General features: G+C 62.4%; 4 protein-coding genes across 12 annotated transcripts in view; 2 read left to right on the top strand and 2 right to left on the bottom strand.

Moving 5' to 3' along the window:
• The window catches only part of KLC1 (kinesin light chain 1), a 40,373-nt gene extending 33,651 nt beyond the window's left edge, over nucleotides 1-6,722 (top strand). For 3 of the 4 annotated variants that reach the window (XM_053928579.2, XM_053928578.2, XM_053928580.2), the window contains exons 15-16: nucleotides 485-551; nucleotides 1,640-4,968. In XM_053928579.2, the coding sequence (XP_053784554.1) occupies nucleotides 485-551; nucleotides 1,640-1,723 (151 nt within the window). In that variant the 3' untranslated portion in view covers nucleotides 1,724-4,968. Of the gene's footprint in view, nucleotides 1-484; nucleotides 552-1,639; nucleotides 4,969-6,116; nucleotides 6,181-6,398 lie in introns of those variants that run through there. The other variant, XM_053928581.2, reaches the window with a different exon arrangement.
• Nucleotides 4,915-12,664, bottom strand: XRCC3 (X-ray repair cross complementing 3). Its single transcript, XM_024568109.3, has 8 exons — nucleotides 12,418-12,664; nucleotides 10,613-10,803; nucleotides 9,498-9,635; nucleotides 8,921-9,133; nucleotides 7,104-7,258; nucleotides 5,406-5,618; nucleotides 5,286-5,329; nucleotides 4,915-5,211 (listed from the first exon to the last, which is right to left on the bottom strand). The coding sequence occupies exons 2-8, from the start codon at nucleotides 10,791-10,793 to the stop codon at nucleotides 4,992-4,994; spliced, it is 1,164 nt and encodes a 387-aa protein (XP_024423877.3). The 5' UTR covers nucleotides 10,794-10,803; nucleotides 12,418-12,664; the 3' UTR covers nucleotides 4,915-4,991.
• A 113-nt stretch (nucleotides 12,665-12,777) lies between these two features.
• ZFYVE21 (zinc finger FYVE-type containing 21) lies at nucleotides 12,778-22,227 on the top strand. Its single transcript, XM_024567638.3, has 7 exons — nucleotides 12,778-12,977; nucleotides 17,923-17,973; nucleotides 18,225-18,393; nucleotides 18,951-19,026; nucleotides 19,109-19,200; nucleotides 21,343-21,485; nucleotides 21,646-22,227. The coding sequence occupies exons 1-7, from the start codon at nucleotides 12,840-12,842 to the stop codon at nucleotides 21,679-21,681; spliced, it is 705 nt and encodes a 234-aa protein (XP_024423406.2). The 5' UTR covers nucleotides 12,778-12,839; the 3' UTR covers nucleotides 21,682-22,227.
• Nucleotides 22,228-22,466: 239 nt separating this feature from the next.
• PPP1R13B (protein phosphatase 1 regulatory subunit 13B) overlaps nucleotides 22,467-25,542 on the bottom strand; it is a 78,349-nt gene continuing 75,273 nt past the window's right edge. For all 6 annotated transcript variants that reach the window (XM_053928577.1, XM_053928576.1, XM_053928575.1 and 3 more), the window contains 3 exons: nucleotides 25,266-25,432; nucleotides 24,095-24,294; nucleotides 22,467-23,539 (listed from right to left, as the gene is read on the bottom strand). In XM_053928577.1, the coding sequence (XP_053784552.1) occupies nucleotides 23,498-23,539; nucleotides 24,095-24,294; nucleotides 25,266-25,432 (409 nt within the window). In that variant the 3' untranslated portion in view covers nucleotides 22,467-23,497. The remainder of the gene's footprint in view (nucleotides 23,540-24,094; nucleotides 24,295-25,265; nucleotides 25,433-25,542) is intronic.

The following is a 25,542-nucleotide window of genomic DNA, read 5'->3' on the forward strand; positions in this document are numbered from 1 at the left end:
ATTCAGAGTTATTTCACTAATGAAAAGTTACTTTTTCTTACTTCTAATGTAGAACAATACACAAGTGCAGAGCGTGTGCTCACGCATTTGGTCTCACCAGCGAGTTTCAAGTGAGTCTCTTCACAAGACTCACTCAGGGTGGCGCGTCCCGCGCGAGTCCTTGAGGCCCCTTCCCGAAACCTACCGGGGACCCGGCGCTGCGGAGCCTCTCGGCCTCCGTGGGGGCGGGTTTCAGGCAGTGAGACCGCGCGACCTGGGATGCGCCCGTGGTGTCTCGGGGGACGGTCACTTTATTAGAGGACAGAAACCGCTCTCCTGCTGGGTGCTGCACGCAGGTCTGGGCCGTCCGCGGTGAGGATGGGGGGACGGCCCTGCCCCCATGACAGGGCCAGGGCCACAGGCCTCGGGGTGGCTTTGCTGTGCTCCTGCTCCCGGCTGACCGTGTGCTGACGCTTGTCCTTGCATGTCCGTGTCCCGGTCACAGCATGAAGCGCGCCAGCTCTCTGAACGTCCTAAACGTGGGCGGCAAGGCAGCCGGAGACCATTTCCAAGTAAGGAGCCCGGCCCCTCCCACCCCCACCCTGCCCCAGGCCTGCCCTCCACTGTTTCAGCGGAGCCACCGGAGGCACCGCAGCAACTTTAGTCCACAGCAGCTTGGCTGGGAACTTCGGGGACTGTGGGAGTGCTTACGGCGTCAGCGTTCTCGGGAAAGCGATCAGTGACCTTGAGAACCTGTCTGACTGACCTGCCGTGTTTTTCGGACCATAAGACACACCTAGGTTTTAGAGGAGGAAAACAGGAAAAAAATTTTGAAGCAAAAAATGTAAAATACTTAATAACACCCTTTAAAGCAGAAATCCTGCAGTGAGCCATGGAAGCTCCATTCGGACTGTAAGACGCACCCCCATCTTCCTCCCAAGTTTGGGGGAAAGTGCATCTTCTAGTCTGAAAAAATACAGTACTTAAAGTGAAATATTCTGACAAATATCAAAACTTGGCCAGTTATTAACCTGTATTGTTAATTTGTGCAATTTCAGCCTGTAACAAATTTATGACTAATTACTGTCTAGTTAAGCTGCTGTTCAGTGTTTAAAACTATTTAAAACTCCGCTGGAGGACTGATGGGCTGACGTGGCGGTGGGAGCACTTTGTCCCTGTCTTGCGGGAGTGTGTCTCCTTCACACCGAAAACTGTGGGCATCTGTTTGCCGTCGGAAATGGCCTTTTTATTTTCTGTCGTTTTTATCAATGTCCGGAGTGACTGCTGGGCACAGTCAGGCCCCCAAGTGCCAGGTGTCCCCAGCAAGCTGAGTGCCCCAGGGAACGTCTGGGGCGTAGTTGCTGCTGGTGGGGTGGTGACCAGACCCCGGGCCCCTGCAGAGTCAGCGCGTCCCCAGTTGTCCCCATGCAGCCGGGACCCCGACGTTTGATTGACTGTCAGACCTCGCAGTGGGGGTGACAAGGGGCGGGGTCAGTGCTGGCTGGGGCCCGGGGTGGACACGGCCAGCCCTCCTGGGGCTCCACCTTCGCACCTGAGCTCCAGGCTGTGTGTGGCTGTCGCTGGGAGCGCGCAGACCCCCTTGAGGCTGGTGTCGCTGGGCGTGCCGGTCATGCACTTTCCCATCTGTTTTTTCACGCAGGAACGAAATAGCTGTCTAGCAGACTCAAGAGCTGTGAGTGCCAGCCACACGGACCTGGCCCGCTGCGGCCCGAGGCCCAGCTAGACGGGCCCCCGGGGCCCTGGCCCTGCCAGGCCCCAGCCCACGCGCCCTGGGGGGAAGGCCCTGCTGGCTCCCTTCTCTGGGAGGCGACCTCCACCGTCACAGAGGTGTGCCCTGTCCTGTTGCATGGTCTGCAGTCCTCGTGGCCGAGCACTGCCGACGCATGGCTGTGAGACCCGCCAGGCGCGGCGGCGGCTTCAGCTCGGACTTGGCCGCTGCTCCCAGATCTGCGCACTTCCTGTAGGACTCCGAAGTCCAGCCCGAGTCCAGCGCCATTAACGTAGTGCTCGATAGGCTGTAGATGAGGAACCTGGAACCTTGAACTCCACCCTTGGACAGCAAGCACCCGGTGGCCTGGGGCAGGCAGATGCTGGGGTGCAGAGGAAAGGGGTGGCGGGGAGCAGGCCCTCAGATACCCAGTACCTGCTCCTGTGTGGGGCCCGCCCGCCGCCCTCCCCGTCCCCTGGGCCCCCATGTCCACCCTTGGATCCCTGGCTGCGTACCACGCCTGTGGAGGCACACGCTTCATTTCTGAGTCTCTTCCTGTCACTGAGCTGCACAGGGTGGGCCTGGCAGGACCCCTGTCAGATCGCCCCTGAGGGCTGATCCTCCTGGGTCTATAAGCCCAGCCTGTGTGTGCAGGAAATGCTAAACGGATGACAGAATGATTGGTTCTCGACGACACCGTCTGGGGTGCGTGCACGGGGCACATCCCCGCTGGGAGCTCGGGGAGCCCCTCTTTAGACTCGAGGCTCTGAAACACGGCATCCTTGTGAAGGGCTAGTGGAAGTAAGTTTGTTCTGAGGCAAGGGTACGGCGGCGTCCCTGTGGGACCCAGCTTCTGTTTCTCTCTAGGGGTTTCTGCATGAATAGCACTGAGCGGGAGTGGGGGCTTGTGGTGGGGGGCCAGGGAACTCCCTGGGGTTCACTCTGAGGTGCCCCGAGTCTGAGTGTGGACCTACGTTTGTCACGGCAAGGCTGAGCCTGAGACTTCCTTTAAAAGTTCTCTCCAGCTTAAGGGCGGAGGTTGCTTCTGGGTGACAGTGCACTTAGCTCCCTTGAGGACTGGCCTCAGCTCATGGCCCCCTCTGCTGTCCGCAGCTGGCACGGCCCCTGCAGCCCACCTCCCCTGGCCACACTGCCGTTTGGCCTCTGACCCCAGTTAGGTTCATCAGGTTTGGGTAGGTGAGGATGGACTTTCCGAATTACAGTGAAGCTCCGTGGGTTGTGGGACACCCCTGACAGAGCTGAGTCCCTGTGGGACCCAGTGGCTCTGAAGATCACCCAGTGGCGCGGCGTTGCCTGGTGCCCTGCGTCCCAGCCCTGGGCCTCCTTCACCCCACATGGGTTTGCTTCTCCACAGCCACGACGCTGGCTCAGTGCCTTTGAAACCCACACTTTCCTGGGGACCTTTGCCTCAAGGTCGGGGCTCACGGCGGAACCGAACTCAGGGGCTGGCAACGTCGATCACACAGGACCCTCATGGGGCCCCTTGGGGTCGCAGTGCCTTTTGCCGGTTGTGCCGAGTGTTTAGGGGGAGAAGCCAAAAGGTCTGAAGCCTGTCGCTTGCCTCTGTGTTCGGGGGCTGCGTGGGGGTTGGCAGTCTCTGAGTTTGGGATTGGTCTGGAAACAGGCCAATCTGAGCCTCTTCTGGGTCTGGCCGTCTGCCCCTCACTTCTGTACGGCTGCGCCTGCTCAGTGTTTTCCTTTGCTGGGGAGGTGACCCCACGGGAGCCAGGCCGTTGGCCCAAGTCCCTGGAGGGGACTTCCAGCAGCGGAGGGTCTCCCCTCCCCAAGGCAGGGGGCCAGCCCAGGCGGTGGGCTCCCCAGCCCATGGTCTGTGCAGCACCGGAGGGGTGCAGAGGGTTCTTTTCTGGAACCGAGGAGCTGCTGGGAACATCACGGAACTGGACTCAGCGCCAACAGTAGAACGTTCTGTTGCTGCGGACGTGCAGGCCAGAGCAGAGCTCAGGGCAGTGGCGCAGGGGGTCCCTGGCTGCCTCGCAAGGTGTCGTGTGCACTTTGGAGCAGGGCCACGCGGGCCCTCGACAGCGTCGTCCCTGCACCCGATGGCGTGCCCCACCCTGTCCCGAAAGTGCACCGAGCAGGATGGGAAGCAGGCAGTTTCTGTGGCGCAGCGCTGACCCTCGGTGGGACGGGCAATCGGGCGTGAGGCTGGCCGGCCCAGGTGGCTGGGGTCTGGGTCATCTGTTAGATGTCTGTGGTCTTGGGGCTGCAGTTGTTTCTCATTGTGTTGACTCAATTAGGAAACCATTTGGAATTGTTTATATTTAATTACAAAAATAAAGTGTCCTATTTCCTGTCATAAAGTCCCCTGTACTTTTGCAGAAAGGGTCTGTAAAGTACCAACCCCTTCCTAGTTCACACCGGCCATTCTCCCCTCTTCAGGGTCACAGGCCACTCTGGAAATGGGACGGGTTACAAATGGGTCACCCTGCCCAGAACCATGCCCGAGCAGAAGGCTGCTGGCCAGTGACAGAGATGTACAGCCCCTCCCCCAGGGCCGGCTGTGCCCCAGTTGGAGGAGGGTGGCCAAGTCCCTGGCCCTGGGGGCTGGGAGGGTATGGGTTGCGTCCACTGGCTGTGGGCCCCTCTCAGGACCCCGCTGGGCCAAAAGCAGGTCACTAGTGAATGGGCCCAGGGGCCACTGCTGTGATCACTGACAGTATGTCTGTCTGAGCCCCTCCTCACCCCCCACCCAGGCATTGCGGGAGGTCCAGATGGGGGTGGGGGTGGGGGAAGGGACAGGCATGAAGACAGATGGCTCTGCCCGCACACACACACAAGCTGTGTCCTCTGCTCCGGGCCTGCTGTCCCTGAAACCAGAGGCTTCAAGTCCACTGAGCTGGTACCCGGTGCAGCAGGGCCCATGCTGATGGGAGGTCTGCTGCCATCCAGAGGGGAAGCTCCTGCAGGTGGCCCTGCCAGGTGTCCTGCCACGTCCCCATTAGGGTAGACACCCCACCAGGCCAGGCTTGGGGAGGCACATTGGACAGGCAGGATGATGCTCTCATTTGCCCAGAGTGGGCCCTCCTAGCAGAAGGGCCAGCCTCCCACAAGCCAGCTGGTTGCCCATCCGCCCTGCAGTGGGAGGAGGGGAGCGGCCCCGAAACAGCGGGCACCCTGCGGGGCCAGCACCGCGGTGGGGACCCATGTTCCGGCAGGCCGTCCGAGCTGACACCCTCACGGAGCCCCCCGACCCAGGGGCCCTGGTGCGGGGAGGGCTCTGCCGAGAGGGGCTCTCTTGGTGTCAGCAGGACTGGGTCCCGGGCATCCCTCGCACGCCCTCAGCAGTGACTGCATAGGAACAGGACGAGGGGGGCAGGTGGGGGGCAAAGACGACCCTCAGGGTGCGGGCGGGTCGGCCCAGCCCAGCTTCCTCGGGGCGGTGCCGGTCGGCCATCAGTCTCAGGAGCAGCTGGTTGGCCCAGGCGATGCCCAGGGCCGGAGCGAGGCGCTCCCCTGGGGCCCTGAGGGGAGACACCCGTCACTCCCTGCACCAGGACCCAGCCCCACCCCCACCCCCACCCAGGGCCCTGCTCACCCCAGCGGTCCACGCGCAGAGTCCTCCTCCATGGCATCCGTCACCTGGAAGGTCAGAGGAGGGTCAGCAGCAGAGCTTTGCCCTGAGGGGCCCGCAGCGAGGGCGGGGTGGGCGGCTCACCTGGTTGATGCAGAGCACCGGGCTCCGGAAGGCCTGGCTGAGCCCACGCAGGGCGGCCCCCAGCGCCTGCAGAGCCCGGGCCCGGCACGCGGAGGCCTGCCCGTCGAACTCGCAGCGGAAAGGGGCTGCCACGGAGTCGAGGACGACCAGGCGGGCCACGCCCTGCGACAGCAGTACGGGCACCTTCTTGCGCACACACTCCAGCAGCCTGTCCTGCAAGCCCAGGGCCAGGCTGTCACCTCCGCCCCTCCCCTGAGTGCCAGGGCCCCGCGCCCTCCCGTCTTCCGTCCCAAGTCCCCGGTGGGGGCCCCTCCCTTCAGGGCCACAGTGTGACCGCCGGGGCCTCACGCCTGGTTCTGACTGCCTGGGCTTGTGGCCGCCGGCACTGAGCCTCTGTCAGTTGCCCCTGGGATGGCCCTGAGCCTGGTGGAGGCTGGAGGGAGGCAGCAGGGCTGGGGTCCCGGTCAGTCCTGCACCCAGCCCTGCCTGGGACGTGAGACCCCAGGCTGTGGCCAGGTGGCACAGTGGGACACTGCACGGGGCCAGGGTGGGGCTGCAGGTGCCCTGAGCTGGGCCCACCCACCCCGCAAGGCCCTGTCCTCCCATTGCCGGGGGCGGGGCAGACACCAGCTGCCCCTTCGGAAGTCCTAAGAGCTGTCCTGTGTGGTTCCTCGTCAAGAGGTGAAACCCAGCCCTGTGCTCCGTCCCCAGGGCGTGTGCGGGAGAACCCCTAGGGCAGGACGGCAGCGGCAGTGGGCCGGAGGACGCCCTCAACGTGAGTCCTGTCCCGTACCCGGCCCCGCGGGTGGCTCTGGGCACCAGGGGTGGGCAGGCAGGCAGGTGGGGGCAGCCAGGGAGACCCGTCCCACAGCATCCAAGCAGACGCCGGTGGGAGGGGGAGACCTGCCCCCCCCAGATCTGAGTCCAGGGCAAAACGTAGAAAGGCCGCCGGGTCTTGGTGGCCTGATGCTGACCCGCCACCTTCTCTCACAGTGAAGCTTCATCCTCCCCAGAGGACGCAGGACCACGCTGCTCCTGTGAGGCCAGAGCTGGCCCTGTGACGGCCAGGGCACAGACACCGAGGCCGAGGGCCCTGCAGTGTGGGCGCCACAGCACTAACCCCTCCCACCTCCCCGCGTCCTGCGCGGCCACACCGTCACACTACCCACCACGCTCGGGGGACGGGAGGTGGTAGGGTGGGAGCGGCCTCCCTTTGGGCAGCTTTCCGGGAGACCCTGCCTCCATTCCCTGTTCCTTCCCTGCGTGTGTTGATGTATTTTATTGTAAAGTTTTTTAAAAATTAAAAGTTTATATGCCTTTACACGATGTTCTTTTTGTGACAGCCCTTCAGGCGGGGGAAGCCGGCTGCGGGAGAGGCCGCCCTGTGCTTGCTTCAGGCTCAGGGCCAGTCCCCCGCATCTCCCTCTGGGCTCCTTCTGCCCACCGCTCGCTCCACCCGCTCACAGCCCGTGCCCACGCTGCACCCCGCTGCCGCTGGGCCAGGGGCAGCCAGGCGGTCAGCGACCTGAGGGGAGCGTTCTCGCGGCCCCTCGTGCACGGAGTTAACAGAGAATGTCTGGGACGCCCAGTTCAGCCCGAGTTACATCCAGGCCGCGAACCATGGTGCCCCAATGCGGGGCCCGTCCGGCAGGAGTCACTGCACTGGCGAGGGTGGCTCGTGGCCCCTCAGACACTCACCACGGTGGCTGCGTGCTCGATGAAGATGTGGTCCCCGAACGGCAGCTTGTCCACCAAGTCCCTCGGGGCGTCCGTCCGCAGGTGGGGTTGCAGGGCAATCAGCTGCTGCAGCCGCTTGTTGGGGAAGGTGTCTTCCGTGCAGATGTACACGGCCCCTGGGGAGCCACAGGGCCCAGGGCCTTTGGAAATGTCCCCTCAGGGCACCACTGGCCCGTGCTCCCTGTTGCCACTTTCAGCCCCTCCCTCCACGGGCCTCAGCCCCCAGGTGACACTATCTGGGCCACAAACAGCGCCAGCAGCTGAGACCCCAGGCCATCGCCGTGAGCCCTGATGTGGACGGCACTGGTTTCAGCACAGACCCCAGGGCAGTTGGACAGGGAAGGAGTCCATCCAGCAGAGGGTGCTGGGGTGTCCAGGCACCTGCCTGCAACCGGCCCAGCCTCACACCCCCACTGGAGGAAAGCCCGGAGCTGTGAGACATGGCAGGTCTGCAGCCCGGGTCAGGCCGGGGGCCCCAGACGTGCAGCGACCCAGGCGGGTCGACTGGCAGCATCCACGCGGACACTTGTGCCTCCAAGGGTCCTGTCAAAAAGACAGAGGGACACCCACCGGGAGAAAGCGCCACAGAGCAGGCCCCTGGCGCGGGCCTAGTCTCCACGCCACACCCGGCCTCTCGGCTCCACCGCAGAGAGAGAGCGCCCAGCCTTTGAAACGGGCACAGAGTCGGGCACTCCTCCAGAGAAGACACACACACGCCCAGCAGGCTCCAGGAGGGGCCGGCAACCGGCAGGCTCAAGTCTCGGTGTTTTTTCTAAATCCTTATCCGAGGACATTCTTTCATTGCTTTTACAGAGCGAGGAGGGGAGACAGACACCAACTGGCTGCCTCCCTTACGCACCCTGACTGGGGATCGAGCCTACAACCTTTTGGTTTCCAACCACCTGAGCCACCTGGCCAGGCTCATGGCAGCTCCTTGGAGGGGTGAACGGACAGCTCTCACGTCCACCCACCTGGGCACCAGGCAGGCATGGATGGCGCTGCAGAGGGTGCTGGGTGCCTGCCCCCCAGGCGCTCCTTAGTCAGGAGACCCCACACTAAAGCCACGTGGCCAGAGTGCCCGGCAGGTGCCGATGCCGGGGCTCCCCAGAGCTCACGGGGACCCCACACAATGCCCCCTGGGGGGCTCTAGCTGTGACGGGGACAGGTGAGGGTCGGCAACAGGCCCCAGAGCGGCAGGTCTGACAGCGGGGTGAGGGGGCAGCCAGGCTGGGGTATGGGCACGGCCGTGGGCTCACGTGTGCCGCACCCTGCGTCCCATCGACTTCGGAGCCCCATGGGAACCACGTGTCAGGACCGTGGACTTTCAGAGAAACCTAGAGCCACTCTGGGGCAGAAAACACACCAGACTTTCTAGCCCCGGGGACCCAACAGGCAGCCTTGAAAATGCACTCGCCCCACACACCCACGCCTGGGCTGGAGCCCCTTCTGAGCAAGGAAGAAGTTGGTGCCCTTCGCCCTGCGTTTCTGCCTCCGGGCCAGCTGGCCTGCAGGCCAGGGGCGAGCGGCCACCTGTGTGGTAAGGGTGCAGGGTCTGCAGGCCGGCCCACAGCCGGGAGACCTCAGGTTCCACATGGGGTGGGGGCTGGCCACTCTCCCCAAGCAGGGGTCTCAGAGCCATGTGAAGAGAGAGAGGCCAACTACAGGAGCTGGCTGGCCCTTGGTTCCAGCTCCGATGGGCAGCAGCCAAGAACACACCCATGACCCAGAAAGCTGACTGGACGGGCCCCCCACCCTCCACCAGAGGGGCGGTCACTCACCAGCCTCCAGGCCTCCATGCTGCCGAGGGAACTGCACAGCCAGGCAGAGCTGCAGTGCCAGCTGGGTCTTCCCCGCCGAGCTGCAGCCCGCCAGCTCGGTGATGCCATCCAGGGGCAGCCCGCCGCCCAGGAGCCCATCCAGCACCGGGCAGCCCAAGCTCAGGCGCTGGTGCTGCTCTGGGAAGTGGTCCTTTTGCAGGTACAGGTCAAGTGCTGGGGAGGGTGCAGTGTCAGGCCCAGCATCAGGCCCCCGCACTGGACCCGCACGTGGGCAGGGAGCCAGGGGACAACGAGGTGGCAGCTGCCAGGACCCTGGCAGGTCCCTCTGGCCAGGAGGCCCCTCCCCACTGCAGGGTTGTGCCCGATGGCCCGCTCACTCCTGCTGCCTGTGTGCCTTGGCTCTGCTCCTCTGGCCCAAAAACTGACCCCTGGAGGGAGGGCCCCATCCACCGTGCCCCGAGGTCACTCCTCAGCAGAGGCTGTGCCCATGGTCCTGGCCTGGAGCAGAGCTGTGGTGACGGGGAGGAGGACCCATGAAGCCTCGGGGCCCCGGGCACAGCACAGCCGTCCTGCCCACCTGTGAGCACGCTGCTTCCCCGAAGGCGCAAGGAGACGGTCCTCAGCAGGTGCTGCACGTCGGGGCCGGAGAGGCCGGTCAGCCTCTGCAGGTCTGGTCCAGAGAAGCGCAGCACCTGCTCCGCGGATCTCAGTTTGGCTGAAAGCACACGGACAAGTCACAGGGCGGGCCAGACTAGTGGCACTGGGCTCCACAGCAGGGGCTCGAGGGGTGATGTCTCCAATTCTCGGGACCCAGCTGCACCTGCTCTCCATGCCTCGGGTCCCGGGTGGTGTGTGCCGGTGAAGGGACCAGAGGGAAGGGCCTGGGGGGCCGCCCCTCCGCTACAGCCAGATGTGCACAAGGGCCTCACCCACGTGCCATGAGCCACGGCCGCCACCCAGTCGCCACCAGGAAACCACACCTGAGGGGGGTGGTGCTGGAAGGAAAGCTGCCCAATCCCCACAAATATCCACCCTACTGGCCAGGCAGGACGGCCATGGGGGTGGTGGATGGTGCGGATGGCTAGTGGGCGCCTGCAGGGTGGGGAGGGCTTCAGGGTGACGTGTCCAAAGGGTCTGGGCACTCGGGAGGCGAGTCGAACAAGCTAGCTTTGGGCTGGGATCAACGCAGACTCATGGAAAGAAGAGCGCTGGCAGGACCCGGGGTGTCCCAGCTGTGGGAGGCGGTGGGGCGCCCGCCTGCCTCACCTGCAGGACATCTGCGTAACCGCTGCTACCCACCGCCGGCCACAGGTGGTGGGTTTGGCGTCCAGCGCCCAGCAGTAAATACAAAACCACTGAAGACTCGCAACGTGTTTGCTGCTTCGATGAAAATGAAACTAACTTTTAGAAAGTGCTTTCAGTTAAACACACACATGTAACCGAAAAGCCCACCGCCTGCGTTCCAGTGCCCGCCACACAGCCCCCTGGGAAGAGTGTGCGGAGGGGAGGGCCAGGGGCGGGCCGGCCACCTGGGTGCCTGTTCACACTCGGGTGGGCAAAGGCAGGTTTGCACTTGTAACACAAACAAGCAGGACAATAATTAGTAATGATACAAGAGTAGATGTGCAAATTCGCAACTGCACCTGCTCTAGCCCACCCCTGCACACTTTACACCAACACAGACAAAGGTACCTTTCCTAACTGCAGCGATAATTCTGGGGTTCAGCTCCAAGTTATCCAAATCCATCTCTTCGGGGGCTGACCACAAAGGTGAACAACTTCCAGGGACACAAATTCCACTGTGCTCGCTGTCAACTCTGACTGCCAGGGAGGCGTGCGGGGCAGTGGCGGTGGCCAGGTGTGTGTCCCACATCCTCTTCACTCTGCAGGGACACCCCTGGGGTAAGGCTGCGGAAACGCCTCTGTCAGGGCCGCTGTTTGGGGTCAGAGACCTTGGCCCAGTCCATGCACCAAAGGCTGGGAGAGACCCAGGGTCCCCGCCCCTGCAGGGCCGAGGGGCGCAGATCCATGGCACTGGGCTCAGGTGCAGTGTCTCTGCTCTGCGTCCTCCACTTAAACTCCCCTTCCACGTTTCTTCGTGGGGAACCTGGAGAGAGTGCGTTTGGGACCTCGCAGGATGCTCCGGGGCTCAGCACCTCCACAACCACCAAGCAGGACCACACAGACTGCATCTGGCTAGCACGAGGGTGGCCTCCTCCCCAGGGAAGGGCGGCTGGACCCCAGCCTGTGGGCTGCCACACACTCAACCGGGGGTCACCCGGGAGCTCTCCTGCAAGCCTCTCAGTCTTCCTCTTGAGGCCCCCAAAACAGCAGGGCATGTGCGGATGCCGAGGCCAGCGCCATTCAGGCTGAAGTCGGGGTATCCGTCCACCAGCATGGCCGGGGCTCCCGCTGGCTCACCAGGTCCCAGCACCGCAGTCTGGTGCTGCACTGACCTGGACGCTAGCTTGGTTTTTGAAGCTTCGAGGTCCAGGCCTCACACATGTACAGCCCGGTCAGGGAGGCACAGAGCTGGCCCCGGGGGAGGATGACCGTGCCCAGGACAACAGTGTGAGCTGCGGCTGCTTGGTCTGACACCTGGGAGGCAGCTGCCGGGCAGGAGGAAGCTGGGGCTCAGAGTGCTGGCCTCCTGCCAGGGCAACAAGGCTCCCAAGCCCCAGCCAGGGCATTACCCAGCCAGCAGGCTGGTCCCATGTTCCACCTGGAGCAGGGGGACGGGGGACTCCAGGGTCGCTGTTCTGGGCAGGGCTGCATGTCCTAAACGCTTGAGCAGTGTCAGCCTGCCCCCAGCTTTCCTGGCCTGCTTGTGAGCAATCCAGCGGGGCTGCTCATCCCACACGGCAAAACCTAGTCATCAGAGGCCCCCCTGCCCAGGGTGTGCAGCCCTGCTGGGAGCGGCCCCTTCTCCAGACTGGCGCGAGGGAGCGAGGGCAGGGGTGGGGGCTCTCCTTCACCCTGCCGCTGCTGGGAGGGCGCTTTCACCAGTGATCCAGGTGGCCACCCTGTCCGTCTTCTCCCTTCTCCTTCAGTCCCCGATCCATCCTCCCCCGTAGCTCTGAGCACGCCCCTTCCCCAGAGGCTCCCTTGATCCAGGTGACCGGCCTGGGCCTTGCAACGCTGCGCGCCCACCTTCCCACCACACCCCTGCGCTTCCCAGGGGGCAGCCCGTCTCCGCGGTTGTCCATCTATCACCTTGACCCCGCCTTGTCTCCTCTAAAACACCCCGCCCTCGCACGGTCCGGGGGCACCTGCCCCCCGCGGCCCCTGGGCTGCCGTCCTGACCAGATTGGGGCCGCGGCGGGCGGCTTCCTTTACCCGTGCGGGGTGACAGCCCCGACAACAGCCTTCTCCCCGCTCACAAATCCTGCCTCGCCGGCTCGACTCCTTCCCGCCGCCGGGGCCCCGCTGGGCCGGTGCCCAGCTGTCCCACTGTCCTTCGCCCGGCCTCGCCCCCCGCCCCCTGAGCCGCGGCTCACCTCGGTCCCGCTGGCCAGCAGCTCCCACTTCGCGCGCGCTCCACGATTCGCGCCGTCCCGCCTCGCAGCCTCCTCTTCCAATGAGCGCCAAGAGCCCCGCTCCAGATAATCCAATCAGAGACGAAGCATCGTTACGTCAAAGTGAGAGTGGCCAATCCAAAGTCTCAATAGCTTTCACAGATGCGGAGCGTGTCTGGGCCGGCCGTCACTGACGATAGGTGACTGACTGTAGGGTGGCAGGGGAGGTGCCCTTGCGCAGATTGGAGAGAGCAACGACAGGGCGGATGCAGGACTCCCATTGGTCTGAGCTCCAGTACGAACGTGCCTATTGGAAGCGGGAGCTGTCAGCCGCGAGGTCGGGGCGGGGCTATTGGCCGGGCTAGGGCGGTGTGAGAGCGGTACGCGAGCGCAACGGCGGCGTCATGTCCTCCGAGGTGGCCGCCCGCCGCGACGCGAAGAAGCTGGTGCGTTCGCCCAGCGGCCTGCGCATGGTGCCCGAGCACCGCGCCTTCGGCAGCCCGTTCGGCCTTGAGGAGCCGCCGTGGGTCCCGGACAAGGAGGTAGGTCACGGCCAGCCCCCTGTCCGCGTCTGGGCGCCGCAGACCCCGGCCCGCACGCTGGTCGCGAGTCTGCCGCCCCGGAACCCCGTCCACGCCCCAGGGCCCCAGTCCTCACCTCGGATCACCGTCCGCACACCTCAAATGCTCCCCGTGCCCGCCTCGCCTCCCCGACGCCCCTCCTCTGGCCCCTGCCATCCTCCCCGTTCCCTCGGGGCTGCCCTCGAGCACCCTGCCTCGCGCCCTTGGGTGGCCCCAGGGCTCCTCTGACCGCGCGCTCCACCCCTCCCGGTGCCTTGGGCACCCCGCCTTCTGCCTGGTTCCTTCTCTCCGGACGCTCAGAGTCCCCTTCCCTCTGCCCCCGCCGCCAAGTTTCGGTGTCCCTCGCACGGCCCTCCATTCCTGACGTGTCCCGGGCTTTGCCCACTGGAGGTCATCTGTGAATTCCAGGTTGGGCAGCTGGGGCGGGGCGATGGAAGCCCAGTTGCAGCCCCGTATCCCCCGGGGAGTGGAGCCCCGAGTTATTTCTTGGCCTGGCGCGGGGCGCGAGGGGCGTTTGCACCCACTCCCCTGCTGGGGAGCAAAAGCGTGTCGTTCCCCGGGTGCTGCGCCTGCTGGGAGGGGCAGGAGCACGCTGGGTGCGGGGCTTTGGGCGGGGAGGCGGGAGCTGCCCTGCTGGCGGGTGGGTGCGGCACCTTCCGAAGGCTCTTTGGTGTGGCGCTAGGGGTTTGGACTCCAGCCCGTCTGCCAGTCATCTGCCAGCGATGAAGCCTGGCAGAAGGATGCCGGCAGAAGGACCGCACGCATTCCTGTAAATCAGATGTGTTTAAAAGACATCAAAGTGCCTTGACTTTTCAAGTTAAACGTGTTGGGGTAACTTCGGTTGAGAACATTGTATACATTCTGGGAGTACAGCTTTGTAACGGGACGCTCTGTACGCCACTGTGCACTGACCTCCAAAGTCTAGTCCCCTTCCCGCATCCTCACGTGAATTTGACTCCCTGTACCCTCTCTGGCGCCCCGCCCCCCCCCCCAGTCTGGTAACCGCCCTTTTGTTGTTCGTGTTGAGGAGTTCTGTGCGTGCGTCTTTGCGCGTCGTATTCTGTTTATCATCCCACACGTGAGTGAAACCTTCAGAGGGTGGAGACCTTTGAGAGTGCTTTGCCTTGGAGCCCTCTCCCCCAGCCCAAGTCCACTACTGCGGCCAGCCTTCTGCAGAGGAGTGAAATCAGGTGCTTTTAAAGCAGTGGGCGGTGAAGTGGGGGCAGCTGGTGGGGGCACCTCCGCCTGAGGTCACCTCCGCCCCCTCTCTTGCTTCCAGGAGTCCTGGCAGTAGGTGGCACTTGCTGTTTTGAGAGTTGAGAGGCCAGTGCACAGGGAGGATGGGAGTGGCCCAGGCTGCCAGGGTGGTGACGGGGAGTGGGTGGTCCCTGAACCAGCCAGGCCCCTGGCTTTCTGGTCACCCTGGCGTGCCCTTTCTCTCCTGCATTGCCAGTGGTCTGAACTCACAGAACGTGCCTTTCCTGGAGTGTTTCCCCGGTTCCGCTGGTAAAGGATAATTGAAGGGAAAAATGGCAGACGTGACTGTTCTCACGAGTGTGTGTCCCAGAGTTCACCTGACAGCCACAGGGAGGGAGCGGGCAGATGTCACTATCAGGACATCAAAATAAGGAGGCCAATTGCTCTCTTCCATCATGGGGGAGGGGCTGCAGCCTCAGCAGGGATAGATGGGCGCCACCCAGGGGGTGTCCTGCAGGCCGGCCCAGTGTGTGTCGGTATCTTCCCACACCCCCCCCCAACCCCCAGGAGTTCTCTCTGACTGGCTCTGCCGAGCAGCCTTGCAGCTGCAGAAGCCAGGTCCCCGGGGCGCGGATCCCAGCCCTGACTGTGCTCATTCCCTCTGCCTGCCCTGCTCGGTCCCTGCCTTCCTGGTGGAAGTCCTTGCTGGGGTGGGGTGTGGCTGGAGCCCTGCCCAGGCTGTCTGGAAAACTCTTGAGAAACTGTTTGTTGGATTGAAATGCTTGGATCAGTGTGGCCTGCCCCTCCTCCACAGAAGTTTCACTCCCCTGTCCGAGGGAAGGAAGGATGGCGGGTGCTGCTCGGGGGGGGGGGGGGGGGGGGGGGGGCGGCGGTGTAGGGCACAGGCTGCATGCTCGCCTCTTCAGTGTTTGGGGGACAGCAGGGCCGCGGTGTGCGGGGCAGTGACCCTGCATGGAGATGCCCACTTGGGAGAAGTAGGTTGTCTGTGGTGGTGTGGACTGGGTGGCGGAGTTTGGTGGAGCGTGGCCGGAGGGGCACAGACCAGTGTCCCTGTCAGAGCTTCATGTTCGCGCCCCATTTGTCACGTGGCTCTGCCTTCCTGGGCCAGTCCGAGGCCAGCCATGCCACAAGGTGCCTGACCCTGGGTCAGGCCACTGGCTTGGGCACATGGGGACATCTCTGAAAATGTTGGGAATTTTGGGGGGGTGTCTGCCTGAGTGCATAGTGAAACTGTAGGGTAACCGGCTGCGGGGGCCCCCTGCTGCCGGTCACTGCTCAGACAAAAAGCCGAGCCAGGGACTGAATTTTTTTTTTTTTAAAGATTTTATTTATTTTTAGAGAAAGGGGAAGGGAGAAAGACAGGGAGAGAAACATCAATGTGTGGTTGCCTCTCATGCACCCCCCACCGAGGACCTGGCCTGCAAACCCCCAGGCATGTGCCCTGACCGCCAATCAAACCAGTGACCCTCTGGTTCGCAGGCCAGCGCTCAATCCACTGAGCCACCCCAGCTGGGGCAGGGACCGGATTCTAATTGCACTTTTATTAATCTCAGAGGCCAGCAGTCTGAGAAGGTAGCGGCCTCTCAGGGAAAACCTTGACGCCCACCTTCCCCTGAGCTTTCCGAAGCAAGTTACGTAGAGGAAACACTGGTATTTGGGAGGGGAAATTCCTAGGGGAGCACGGACACGCTGTTTCTCTTGGGAGTAAGGGGAGGGGGCCCAACAGGGAGTCACGCAGCTTTGTTCCTGCTGTCGCTCCTGTTCATCCGCATTCCTCTCTTCCCAGACACCTGTGGTTCATGGCCAGGGAGGCTGCGTATTCTGTGGTGGGGGAGGGGGGGAGGCGTAAATCATTTGCTCTCAGTGTCCTTGGTCAGGGGAGATAAGGTCTGTGGTTCCCCAGCTGGCTGTCATTTGCTCAGGTTGTTTGGCTCTGTTTAATTTGCTCGTGTTTCCACTCGCCCAGGAATTTTCCCGGCTTCTTACTGTCCTGTTTCAACAGCTTTCAGCTTGAGGGGTTCCTGTGCCAGAAGGAACTGGGGATCGCTTCTCTAGTGTGAACCCAGAGGGTTATGCGGCCTGTGCCCCCAGGCGCTTGTGGAGCAGGGAGGCTGGTGGTTCAATTCCCAGTCTGGGCACATGCCTGGGCAGAAGGGGCCTGGGGATGGTCTGGGGGCTGTGAGACAGACTGCCATCAAAGTGCCCATGGGGGCCGCTGTCTGCACACATGCCCTGAGGACTGGTCGCAAGGATCCAAAACACTGTTATCCTTAAAACCCACCCACTCAGCTATGCACCCTTTTCTTCCCATCCTCCACACTGGGCATCTCCCACGATGATGACAGGGTGGCACAGAGCTGGGGGAAAGAGCATGCAAGTGGGTCAAATAAACAGCAAATCCAGACGACAGTGCGTATTTCATTCTCCAGGCTCCTTGCAGGGGCTGGGGGTGGGGTGGGGGGTGGGGGATTGTGCCCACTGCTGCAGGGGGGCACTGCCACCCTGACCTACAAGGGCTCCAAGGTCAGGCAGAGGAGAGCAAGTGGGGGTGCAGTGCTGTGCCCCGACAACGGATCAGGGGCCGCATCGTCCCCAGGTCAGCATCTTGGGCCAAGGTGGTCACAGCTCAGGGGTTTGTAGGAAGGAGCTGACTGGAGCCTGATGAGTTGGGTGTGTGGGGACTCAGTGCAGCCAGGTGGAGAGTGGGAGAGTCTGTCTGGCCTTGTCCTAGGTGCAGAGTGGCATCTGTCTTAGCCAAGTCACGTGGAAAGGGGGTTCTCTGAAGAACACTTCCCAAAACACTAGAGGGGAGTCTCAGCACAGGCGAGTTCGCGTCCTGAAGGGCCCCACAGTCCTCTGCTGCCCAGGGACTGATGCCAGGAGGCTACAGCGGGGGTCCTGGGGACCCAAGGATCCCCACCGAGTTCCTGGGATATGCCCCTGCCATGCTCTGAGCCGTGACGCCTGTGCGTTGTGGAGAGCTGACTGGGATGCGGACACCTGCCCAGTCTGCACCAGGTCCCCGGGAGCTGGGTGTGCAACACCCCAGTGGGCCCCTCAGGGATTACTCGGGAGAGAAGGCTCATTTTGTGTTTGTCGGAGTCACGCCTTTTACTCTTTAAAAAGGACGGTCTCTCAGTAAAGATACATCAATCCATGTATTTAAAAAAAAAACTGACTTTTACGACTTACAGCATTTATTTTTGAGGAACCTAAGAAACAGTCTATGGGGACCAGCCAGTGGGAGGGTGTTCCTTTGTCACACTGAGGCCTTAAAGGGGGACGGGCGGGGCTGCGCACAAGCAGCAGCAGCAGTGAGGTGGGCAGACAAGCTGTGCCTGAGGTCAGTGGGAGTGCTGCAGGTGGTTCTGGAAGGGCCGGGTGGGCCAGACCCCTGCCCACGTCCAGAACTGAGCAGCTGAAGAGCAGAGAGGAAAGGACAGGACATGGGTCACGGTATCTTGCAAAGCTCAGACTTGGCACCTGGTGCTGGGCTGTGGGGTGAGGCCTGACGAGGCCCAGCCCTGACAGCCATCCTTCCACCGAGGTTGCACTGCCTGCCGCCCGCAGGGAGTGCCTGCCTACCGGGCTCCACTGGACTCCAGTGTGGGCCCACTGCAAGCAGGGCCACTGGCCCGAATGCCAGCATCCTCAGCGTGTCTTCTGATGCTTGTCCCCTCTCTTCTAGTGCCCAAGATGTATGCAGTGTGATGCCAAGTTTGACTTTCTCACCAGAAAGGTGAGCTGAGGCCATCGGCAGGAGGGGCCCAGACAGACGTCCTCTCTTCCTGGGCTACCTGCCTAAGAGCTCAGGAGCCAGAGTGCAGCCTACGCACCCATGACCTTGCCGGGGGCTGGCTGGGTCAGCGCCCTGCTTTGAGCAAGAATGGGGTGCAGAGCAGAGGTGGGCGTGTTGGCCCTGAGCAGCAGGGCCCTGGGCCCCTGTGGAGAGGTGCCTGTGTCCCCTACTCACTGCTGCCTGCCCCCCAGCACCACTGCCGCCGCTGTGGGAAGTGCTTCTGCGACAAATGCTGTGGCCAGAAGGTGGCGTTGCCGCGCATGTGCTTCGTGGACCCCGTGCGGCAGTGCCTCGCCTGCGCCCTGGTGTCCCGCAAGGAGGCTGAGTTCTACGACAAGCAACTCAGGGTGCTGCAGAGCGGTAAGTGGCCTGATGGGCAGCGGTGACGCAGACCCTGGCTGGCTGTGTCTGCGGTCGCCTCTCCGCAAGGCTGGCTCGCCCTCCATCTCCTAGGCTCCTGCAGGAGCAGGTGTGGAGCCAGCTCCCCTCCTAAAACATCGGTCTGACTTTGCTGGGCGTGGGGCCACTAGCTTGGAGGTTCACCGGGTGGGACCTGCAGGCCTGCACAGGGTCCTGGGGCCTTGGGCAGCTGGCCTTCCTGCCCTGCTGTTTCTCCTTGAGGGGGTGGGGGGGCAGGCATGAGCCTGCCCCTGTACTTGGGTCTTGGCCTGGCGGCTCCTACAGTGCATGGGTGGAGGGTCAGTGCTCTGAGCCAGGCCTCTGGGATGGGGTCCCCTGCGCCTTTCTGTGAAGGACATGGTGACTGGCGCTTCCAAGGCAAGCCTCTGACACAGGGCCTTCCTGCCCCAGTGAGGGGTCCTGGAGCTCGGCTGTTATGTCCTGCACTCTGCGCCTGGCGGGAGTGGTGACTGGGGAAGGGGCTGGCTGTGTGCTCAGGCTTGTGTCTGTGCCCCAAGGAGCCACCTTCCTGGTAACATTCGGAAACTCGGAGAAGTCAGAGACAATGGTTTGTCGTCTCTCCAGCAACCAGAGGTAAGAGGCAGAGTCCACCTGGCCCTGGCAGCTTGTCCCCTGGGGCCTGCGGGTAATACGTGTGGGCGCCTCTGTCCAACAGGTTCCTGCTGCTGGACGGGGACAGCCACCACGAGGTCGAGATCGCACACATCTCAACTGTGCAGACTTTCACGGAAGGCTCCCCACCTGCAGGTGAGTGCACCTGCCCTGGACTAAACAGGAGGCCAGGAGCCAGCCGGCCTGTGCCGGGTGCTCGGCCTGTCGTCCTCGGTGGACTGGCTTCACTATGTGGCTTTAGGAGCTCGCCAGATGGACAGGGGGCCTTACATGTACACTGGGGAAGGTTCGCCCGCACAGGTCATACAGGGGCTCTCCCACATGCGGCTGGCACCCCTGGGGCTGCCAGAGGGGCTGGAGTGTAGCTGCTGGGCCCTCTCAGCACCGGTCAGGGGCCTGCGCCAGCCGAGTTCCTGGGCCTCCGTGGCCATCTTTCCACTGGCAGCCCACGGGACTTACCAGTCTTGCTTCCTGTTTTCTGATGGGCTTTGACTGTCCTCCTCTCCTTCCTGCCTGCCTTCCCGACTAGAGAAAGACATGCACGCTCACACCAGCCTCCGGTGGGGGGGGTGGGGGCAGCCCACTTCCGGAGGTCAGCCTCACTCTTTCCAGCATGCTGTGGGCCCTGCACCCCCTCTCTGCTTCTGCCAGGTGGCGGTGGGGGGTCCCGCCAAGGGCCTCCTGAAACACTGCCTCAGGCCTTCGGGTTGGTTTGAAAGAGGACTGGGTCCGAGACACTAGCATCCCACGTGAGTGAAAAGACCCCAGCGGAAGACGCGTTTGTCTTTTCACTGACCAGAAAGTGAGCGTCGCTCACTGTTCACAGTGCCTTCTCTGTGCTGCTGTCCCTGAGCAGCAAGTCCAGGGTGTTGGGGAGCGGGGCAGAGGTGGCCCTCAAAGCACGCTCCTGCCCTGAGGCCAGCCCCCTGCACTCGTCCAGATCTGCAGCCTCCCGGGCTCCCCAACTCTGTCCGGAGGCAGCCGGCTTGGCTAGCATTCTGGCACCCCTGTCCCCTTGGTTGCCCATGCAGGCTGGCAGTTAAATAGGCCCTGATGCAGAGGCTGGGGGTCAGCCCAGGTGGCCCTCTGCCTGCCTCCTTGGAGCCCAAGGCGAGGGAGGCAGCCAGGTCACCACCCCAGCCGGCCTCCAGAAGCCTCTGCTCTTTTCCAGGCAGGACCCTGGGCAGGGGCTTCTGGCGCTGCACAGCTCCTTTTGCTTTAGGGAGCCCGGTGAGCCCTGCTCTGCCAAAAGCTTTCTTAGAACCATAAACCCCACCATGGTATCCTATGGTTTTAGGAACAGGAGCGGCCCAAGTAACTGTATTTGACTTTGCTGGCCAGACAGGCTGTTGCAAAGTATGTAAGCGGCGGGAGGAGACGGAGCCGTGTGCCAATAAACCTTACAGGTGGGCAGAGCATGGGGGACTCCTGCATGGAGCCCAGTCAAGGACAAGCCAGCCTGACACAGAAGCAGCAATGAGGCTGGGGCCGGGAGTTCAGGAGGCCCTCTGGGCCCTGGGGGACGGCACTCCATAGCTGTCGCTTCGGGTTGGGCAGGCCTCTCAGCCAGAGTGCGCTCCCTCCACTGGTGTGTGGCACCAAAAGGTGATTCCTGCTCACACAGAGGGTCCTGTCTTCTGTCACCAAGCCAGTGCTGTGGGGCCTGCTCTCTACGAGGCTTTCCTGACCGTCGCTGCCCTCTGACCTGAGCAGTGGCTCTCACAGCCGGTGTTGGAAGTGTGTTGTCATTGAGCACCTGGTCCCCGGCCGAGATGGGTGGTGTCCCAGCAGGCCCATCCTCCATGTGGCACCTCGGCAGGAGCTGAGTGTCTGGGTTGGTGGCCGGCCCCCTGGGATGGTGACCTGGGTGGTGGCACTTCTGCTTCTGTGGTGCTAAGCCTCTTGCGTGCATGGTCAGGCTCCTCGGCTGTGCCCCTGGTTCTCGGTGCAGGTGGCAGTGACCGCCTGGCCTCTGCCAAGGTGCAGGCAGGTGCAGCTGGAGCCCAGAGCTGCCTTGTTGGTCTTCCCGGTGGCAGGAACCCCACACCCAGGAGGTACAGCTGCGTTTCTCTCCTGGCTCTCGGTGGTATAACGTGATTTGTTTGTCCCAGAGCCTCCAGGCCAGGAGACTCCCTTTCCCATCCTGTGAACTTGAGGTTGGGTGTCTACCAGAAGGCCCGATAAGCTCATTTTCACTGGGTGCCTCCCAAGCATGGGCCCCGGGCCCCACACCCAGGCCGGTGGCAGCCGAGCCTGTTTACCCGTTCCCTTCCTTAGGAGGCAACACGCGGGCCACAGGCATGTCCCTGCAGTACTCAGCACCGGGGTCAGAGAGTGTGACACAGCTGAAGCTGACTGCAGGAGAAGATGCAAACACCAGCAGGAGGCAGTCCATGGCCTGGCTGGCAGCCATGCACAAGGTACTGAGGCTCCCGGGTGGGCAGGAGGCCGGCCCCTCCTGCTGAAAGCAGGCCCACCTTCCCCAGGGCGAGCCCTGCCTCCCACCCAGCTGGGGAGATGTCCACCTCAGCTCCAACCAGGCACACGGTCTATCACATTTCTGTTCTGGTTACCTTGCAGGCCGCCAAGCTCCTCTACGAATCTCGGGACCAGTAACTGTGCTTGGACTGGCCTGTCTGCTCGGAAGGGCGGAGCCAACTCTGTGCTCCCTGACGCCCCACATGCCGGGAAGACAGTGCGACTTTGGAGGAGGAGACGTGCTCGCTTACCTAGTGCAACACGTACACTGTTCATTAACGCTCTGAACAGCTCCCGCTTTAGAACCTGTCTTTTGTTGACACTTACTTGGGGTGGGAGAGACCCAGCTACACTACTGCTGAACTGTTTTTAACATAATCCCTATCATGTTTTTATGAGTGCCAGGTTTACTAGCAGGTTCTGGCCCCTCGTTTCATTAACCCTTCCACAAGGACGGTCTGGGGAGTGGGCACTCGGGCGGTCTGCTCTGCAGCCTGCCCGGCCCCGCCCACAGACTCGTTCCCGCTGCACTACTTTGGGGCTACGAACAAGCCTTTGATACTTCACTATGGGGAAGGAGCCAGCTTTGTGTTTTGTATTTTTCACTTACCATTTCACTTTATTAAAATAATTGTACAACATTTGTATATACATCTTGATTAAAACCTATTTTGGAAATACGAACCAGGCCTCGCCTCACTGCGTGCAGAGACCCGTCCCAGGGGCAGAACACACGACCCCACAGCGGCTTATTGTGCATGTTCGCACGGTGGCGGCAGCGGCAGGGCTGCCCCAGTGGGCGTGCACTTCCGTCGTCACCACTGTGTATGGTCAGTGCTTAAAGGGGGTCAACTACAGCAACAGCTGCACACACACACACACACACACACTTACACTAAGTATACAGACTCGTACACGGAAAATAAAGCCTACGGGCCTGGACTTTAATGAGAGAAAAAATGTCTCCAATGTCATTCTGGTAGTCTTGAATGGTCTAGTCAAAAATGCTTCTGGTGTATAAAAGCCTGTACGTACAACCAACGTTGGGGGGGCCCTCCTTGCTCTTAAGTACGGAAAGGGGACAGAGGTCACTGCATTCCGGCTGGCCCAGACTGGGGAGGCTGAGCCCCACCCTCGTGCCCCACAGCTGCCCCTCCTGACGTGCAGCAGGAGCCCCTGTGCCTGGGCCACTCTGAATGCCCAGCCTCAGGCTCCTTGGCCTGAGGGCCACAGGATCTGCCTGCGCTCGGAGCAGTGTCAGCCCTGTGAGGGGTTAAGAATCACCTGGGCAGCAACAGGCTGCAAGAAGGCAGCTGGGAACACAGGAGGGGACAGTGCTGTGCTGAGGCTCCTGGCCACCGGCCGCTTGGTCTTAAGGGCCCTCATGCCCAGGGGCTTGGAAGTCTAGCCCAGCACCACCGGCTGGAACAGGAAGTGGAGTCCCACACCAGGACCACCACTGGACAGGAGTTTCCCTACAGGCCTCCTTTGGTAATGGAAGGGAGAAACTTGGGTGTGGAGGGGGACAGGATGGTGGGTTTCTGTGACGTGCAGTAACGGACGGCAAGGCTCCTGTGGGGTAGTGACCCCACAGCAGCTGCACAGTCTCCCTGTTGGGTGAGTGGCGTGGAGAATGAGGGGCAGCCGTGGGGTGAGTCAGTAAGGGCATTCGTCTTCGTTGGCAACCAACCAGGGGTTAGGTCTAGGACTTCTACTGTCAGCAGGGGCAGTTTAGAAAGCTGGGCATTCATTTGGATTTACAGTAATTGGCAAAATTCAGTCCTTGGAGGTGACAGTGGAGACCCAGCCTCACCTGGAGCCTGCAGGGCTTCACACTGTGGGGCTGTCTTAATACCGAGACAGCCTCCTCGGCCCCCACCTCCCCGGCAGGGGCAGGGCCTGGGCCCGCTCAGTGGCTCCTCAGCAACGGCCGGCCCTGCGGTGTCCAACGGGCTCAGGCGAGTGTTCGCTGTCGGGGTTTGATCCGAGGATACAGCTGGGAAGCCAGAAAAACGAGTGAGGATGAGAAGAGGACACACTGGGTGTCCCAGTGCTGGTTTACTGCCAGCCCAAGACCCTCCCTGACTCCTTAATGGCTGCACCACCCTCACCCCAGTCTGCACCCCTTCTTCTCACAGCACTAGGTGCCACCTACAGCACTGGTCACAGTCTGTCCCCCCAGGCAGGTGCCTGGCCAGGTACAGTGTTCCGTTTCCGGAGTGAGAGCTTTGCCACCCCTACTGAGGCGGTGGAGGCTGTGGGACTGGTGTGAGCCCAGACACGCCACAGGGGCCGCCACAGACTCGCACCCCTCCCCCTGCAAGGACCTTTCTGGGCTTCAGAGAGTTGTGACAGGGCAAGACAGCAGCCAGGGGCCGACTCAGCAAACATGCAAATTTGCAGAGTGCTGAGGCGTGGAGCAGGGCAGTCCCCTGCCCAGGGTCCCCCAGTAGGATGTGGCCCCACACTGCCTGGTGTGATTTCAGGTACAGAGACAGGAGTGAAGCAGCAGCACCGAGTTAGATCTGGGAAAGCGAGAAAGGGTCCTCACCCCCAGCAGGTTTTTGGGCACGTAGCCCTCTCGGTCCCCCAGCCGAGCCCACCACCACTCGGTTTCATTTTCGTCCTTGCGCCTCAGGACGGTGATGGCGTCTCCTTCGTGGAAGGACAGCTCGTCGCTGTTCTGGGCCTCGTAGTCCCACAGAGCGTACACCACTCCCTTGTTCATCACGCCCAGCTTCTCCTGCACCCCTGGGACAGGACAGCACATGGTCAGGTCCCTGGGGGTGACGCTGCTGACAGCCTCGCTGTGGGACCAGACTGACATGCTGCTGTGCTTGGGTGGCCCAGTGAGGTTGAGGGCTGAGAGGTCGGAAGCCAGGCCCAGCACTGCCCATGGCCTATTGTTGACAGTCTTCTAGGCCCCAGCAGGAGAGCACTGCCACTGAGGTTCTGAGTCCAGAGGCAAAGGGACATTGTTCCCAAAGGCATTTCTGAGGGTGAAACAACCTCCACCCAGAACAAACTTCCCAAAGACAGTGACTAAAGAAGTGGCTCCGAGAGGGCAGGAGGCGCTCGCACATGGCAGCAAAGGGGCCAGTCCACGCCCAGGAGCCACCGTGGGGGTTTCAGGGAAGGCCAGGCATGCTGGTGACCCGGGTACTGCCTTCCCAATGCGGCAGCCACTGTCCCCCAAACAGGTCTCCCCAGCCTTCCACCACCTCTGTGCTCACAGGTGGAGCCGAGGGGCGGTGCCCATTCCAGGGTCTAACCAAGGCCTGGGCCCACAGGTTCCTGTCCCTTGTGGGACGATGGGCTCACCCCAGACAGCTGCTTCGGCCCCGAGTGGCTGAGCCAACTGCAGCAGCTTCACTAAGACCAGACGAGCCCCACTCACCACTGTCACCGCCCCAGCCTGACCCTGGATGCCCTTGGCCCCTGCCGCAGGTCCCGAGAGCCTCCCAGGGGAGGCATGTGGACTGCGCTGCCCACCACCCGCGCACCCAGCTCCGCAGCCCAGAGGAGCAGCCTTTGCACAGAGACAGGGAAGGGGCTTCTGCCAACACGGGTTTTCAGACATGCCTCAGGAACGAGCCTGCAAACAGTGCAACATCATCTGCCTGACAGACCGGGCTGCCCTGAAGTTAAGCTCGGGCGAAGCCCAGCCCAGCAGCGGCACAGTGCACGTCACACTGCAGGCGGGAGGCCCGGGACCCACGTACCATACAGGAACTGGGAACACTGGATGTAGCCCTCCTCCATCTCCTCGCATTTGTCCGCAGCGGTCTCAATGTCGCTGATGGTCGAGGCAAAGATGGCAGCACCGCTCTCCACCAGCTGTTTGCAGAGGTGGACGCTGTTGCAGGAGGCGGCGCAGTGCAGCGGTGTCCTGCAAGGGGTGGAAGGCGAAGGCGGCGCTGGAGGCAGCCAGGCCCACCTGAGCCTCAGCGCCCCCTCATTCTGTGTTGTCTCTATGGGTGTGACTTCCACTAACGAACT

The sequence above is a fragment of the Desmodus rotundus genome, chromosome 7 (assembly GCF_022682495.2).
Source record: "Desmodus rotundus isolate HL8 chromosome 7, HLdesRot8A.1, whole genome shotgun sequence".
Taxonomy (NCBI): domain Eukaryota; kingdom Metazoa; phylum Chordata; class Mammalia; order Chiroptera; family Phyllostomidae; genus Desmodus; species Desmodus rotundus.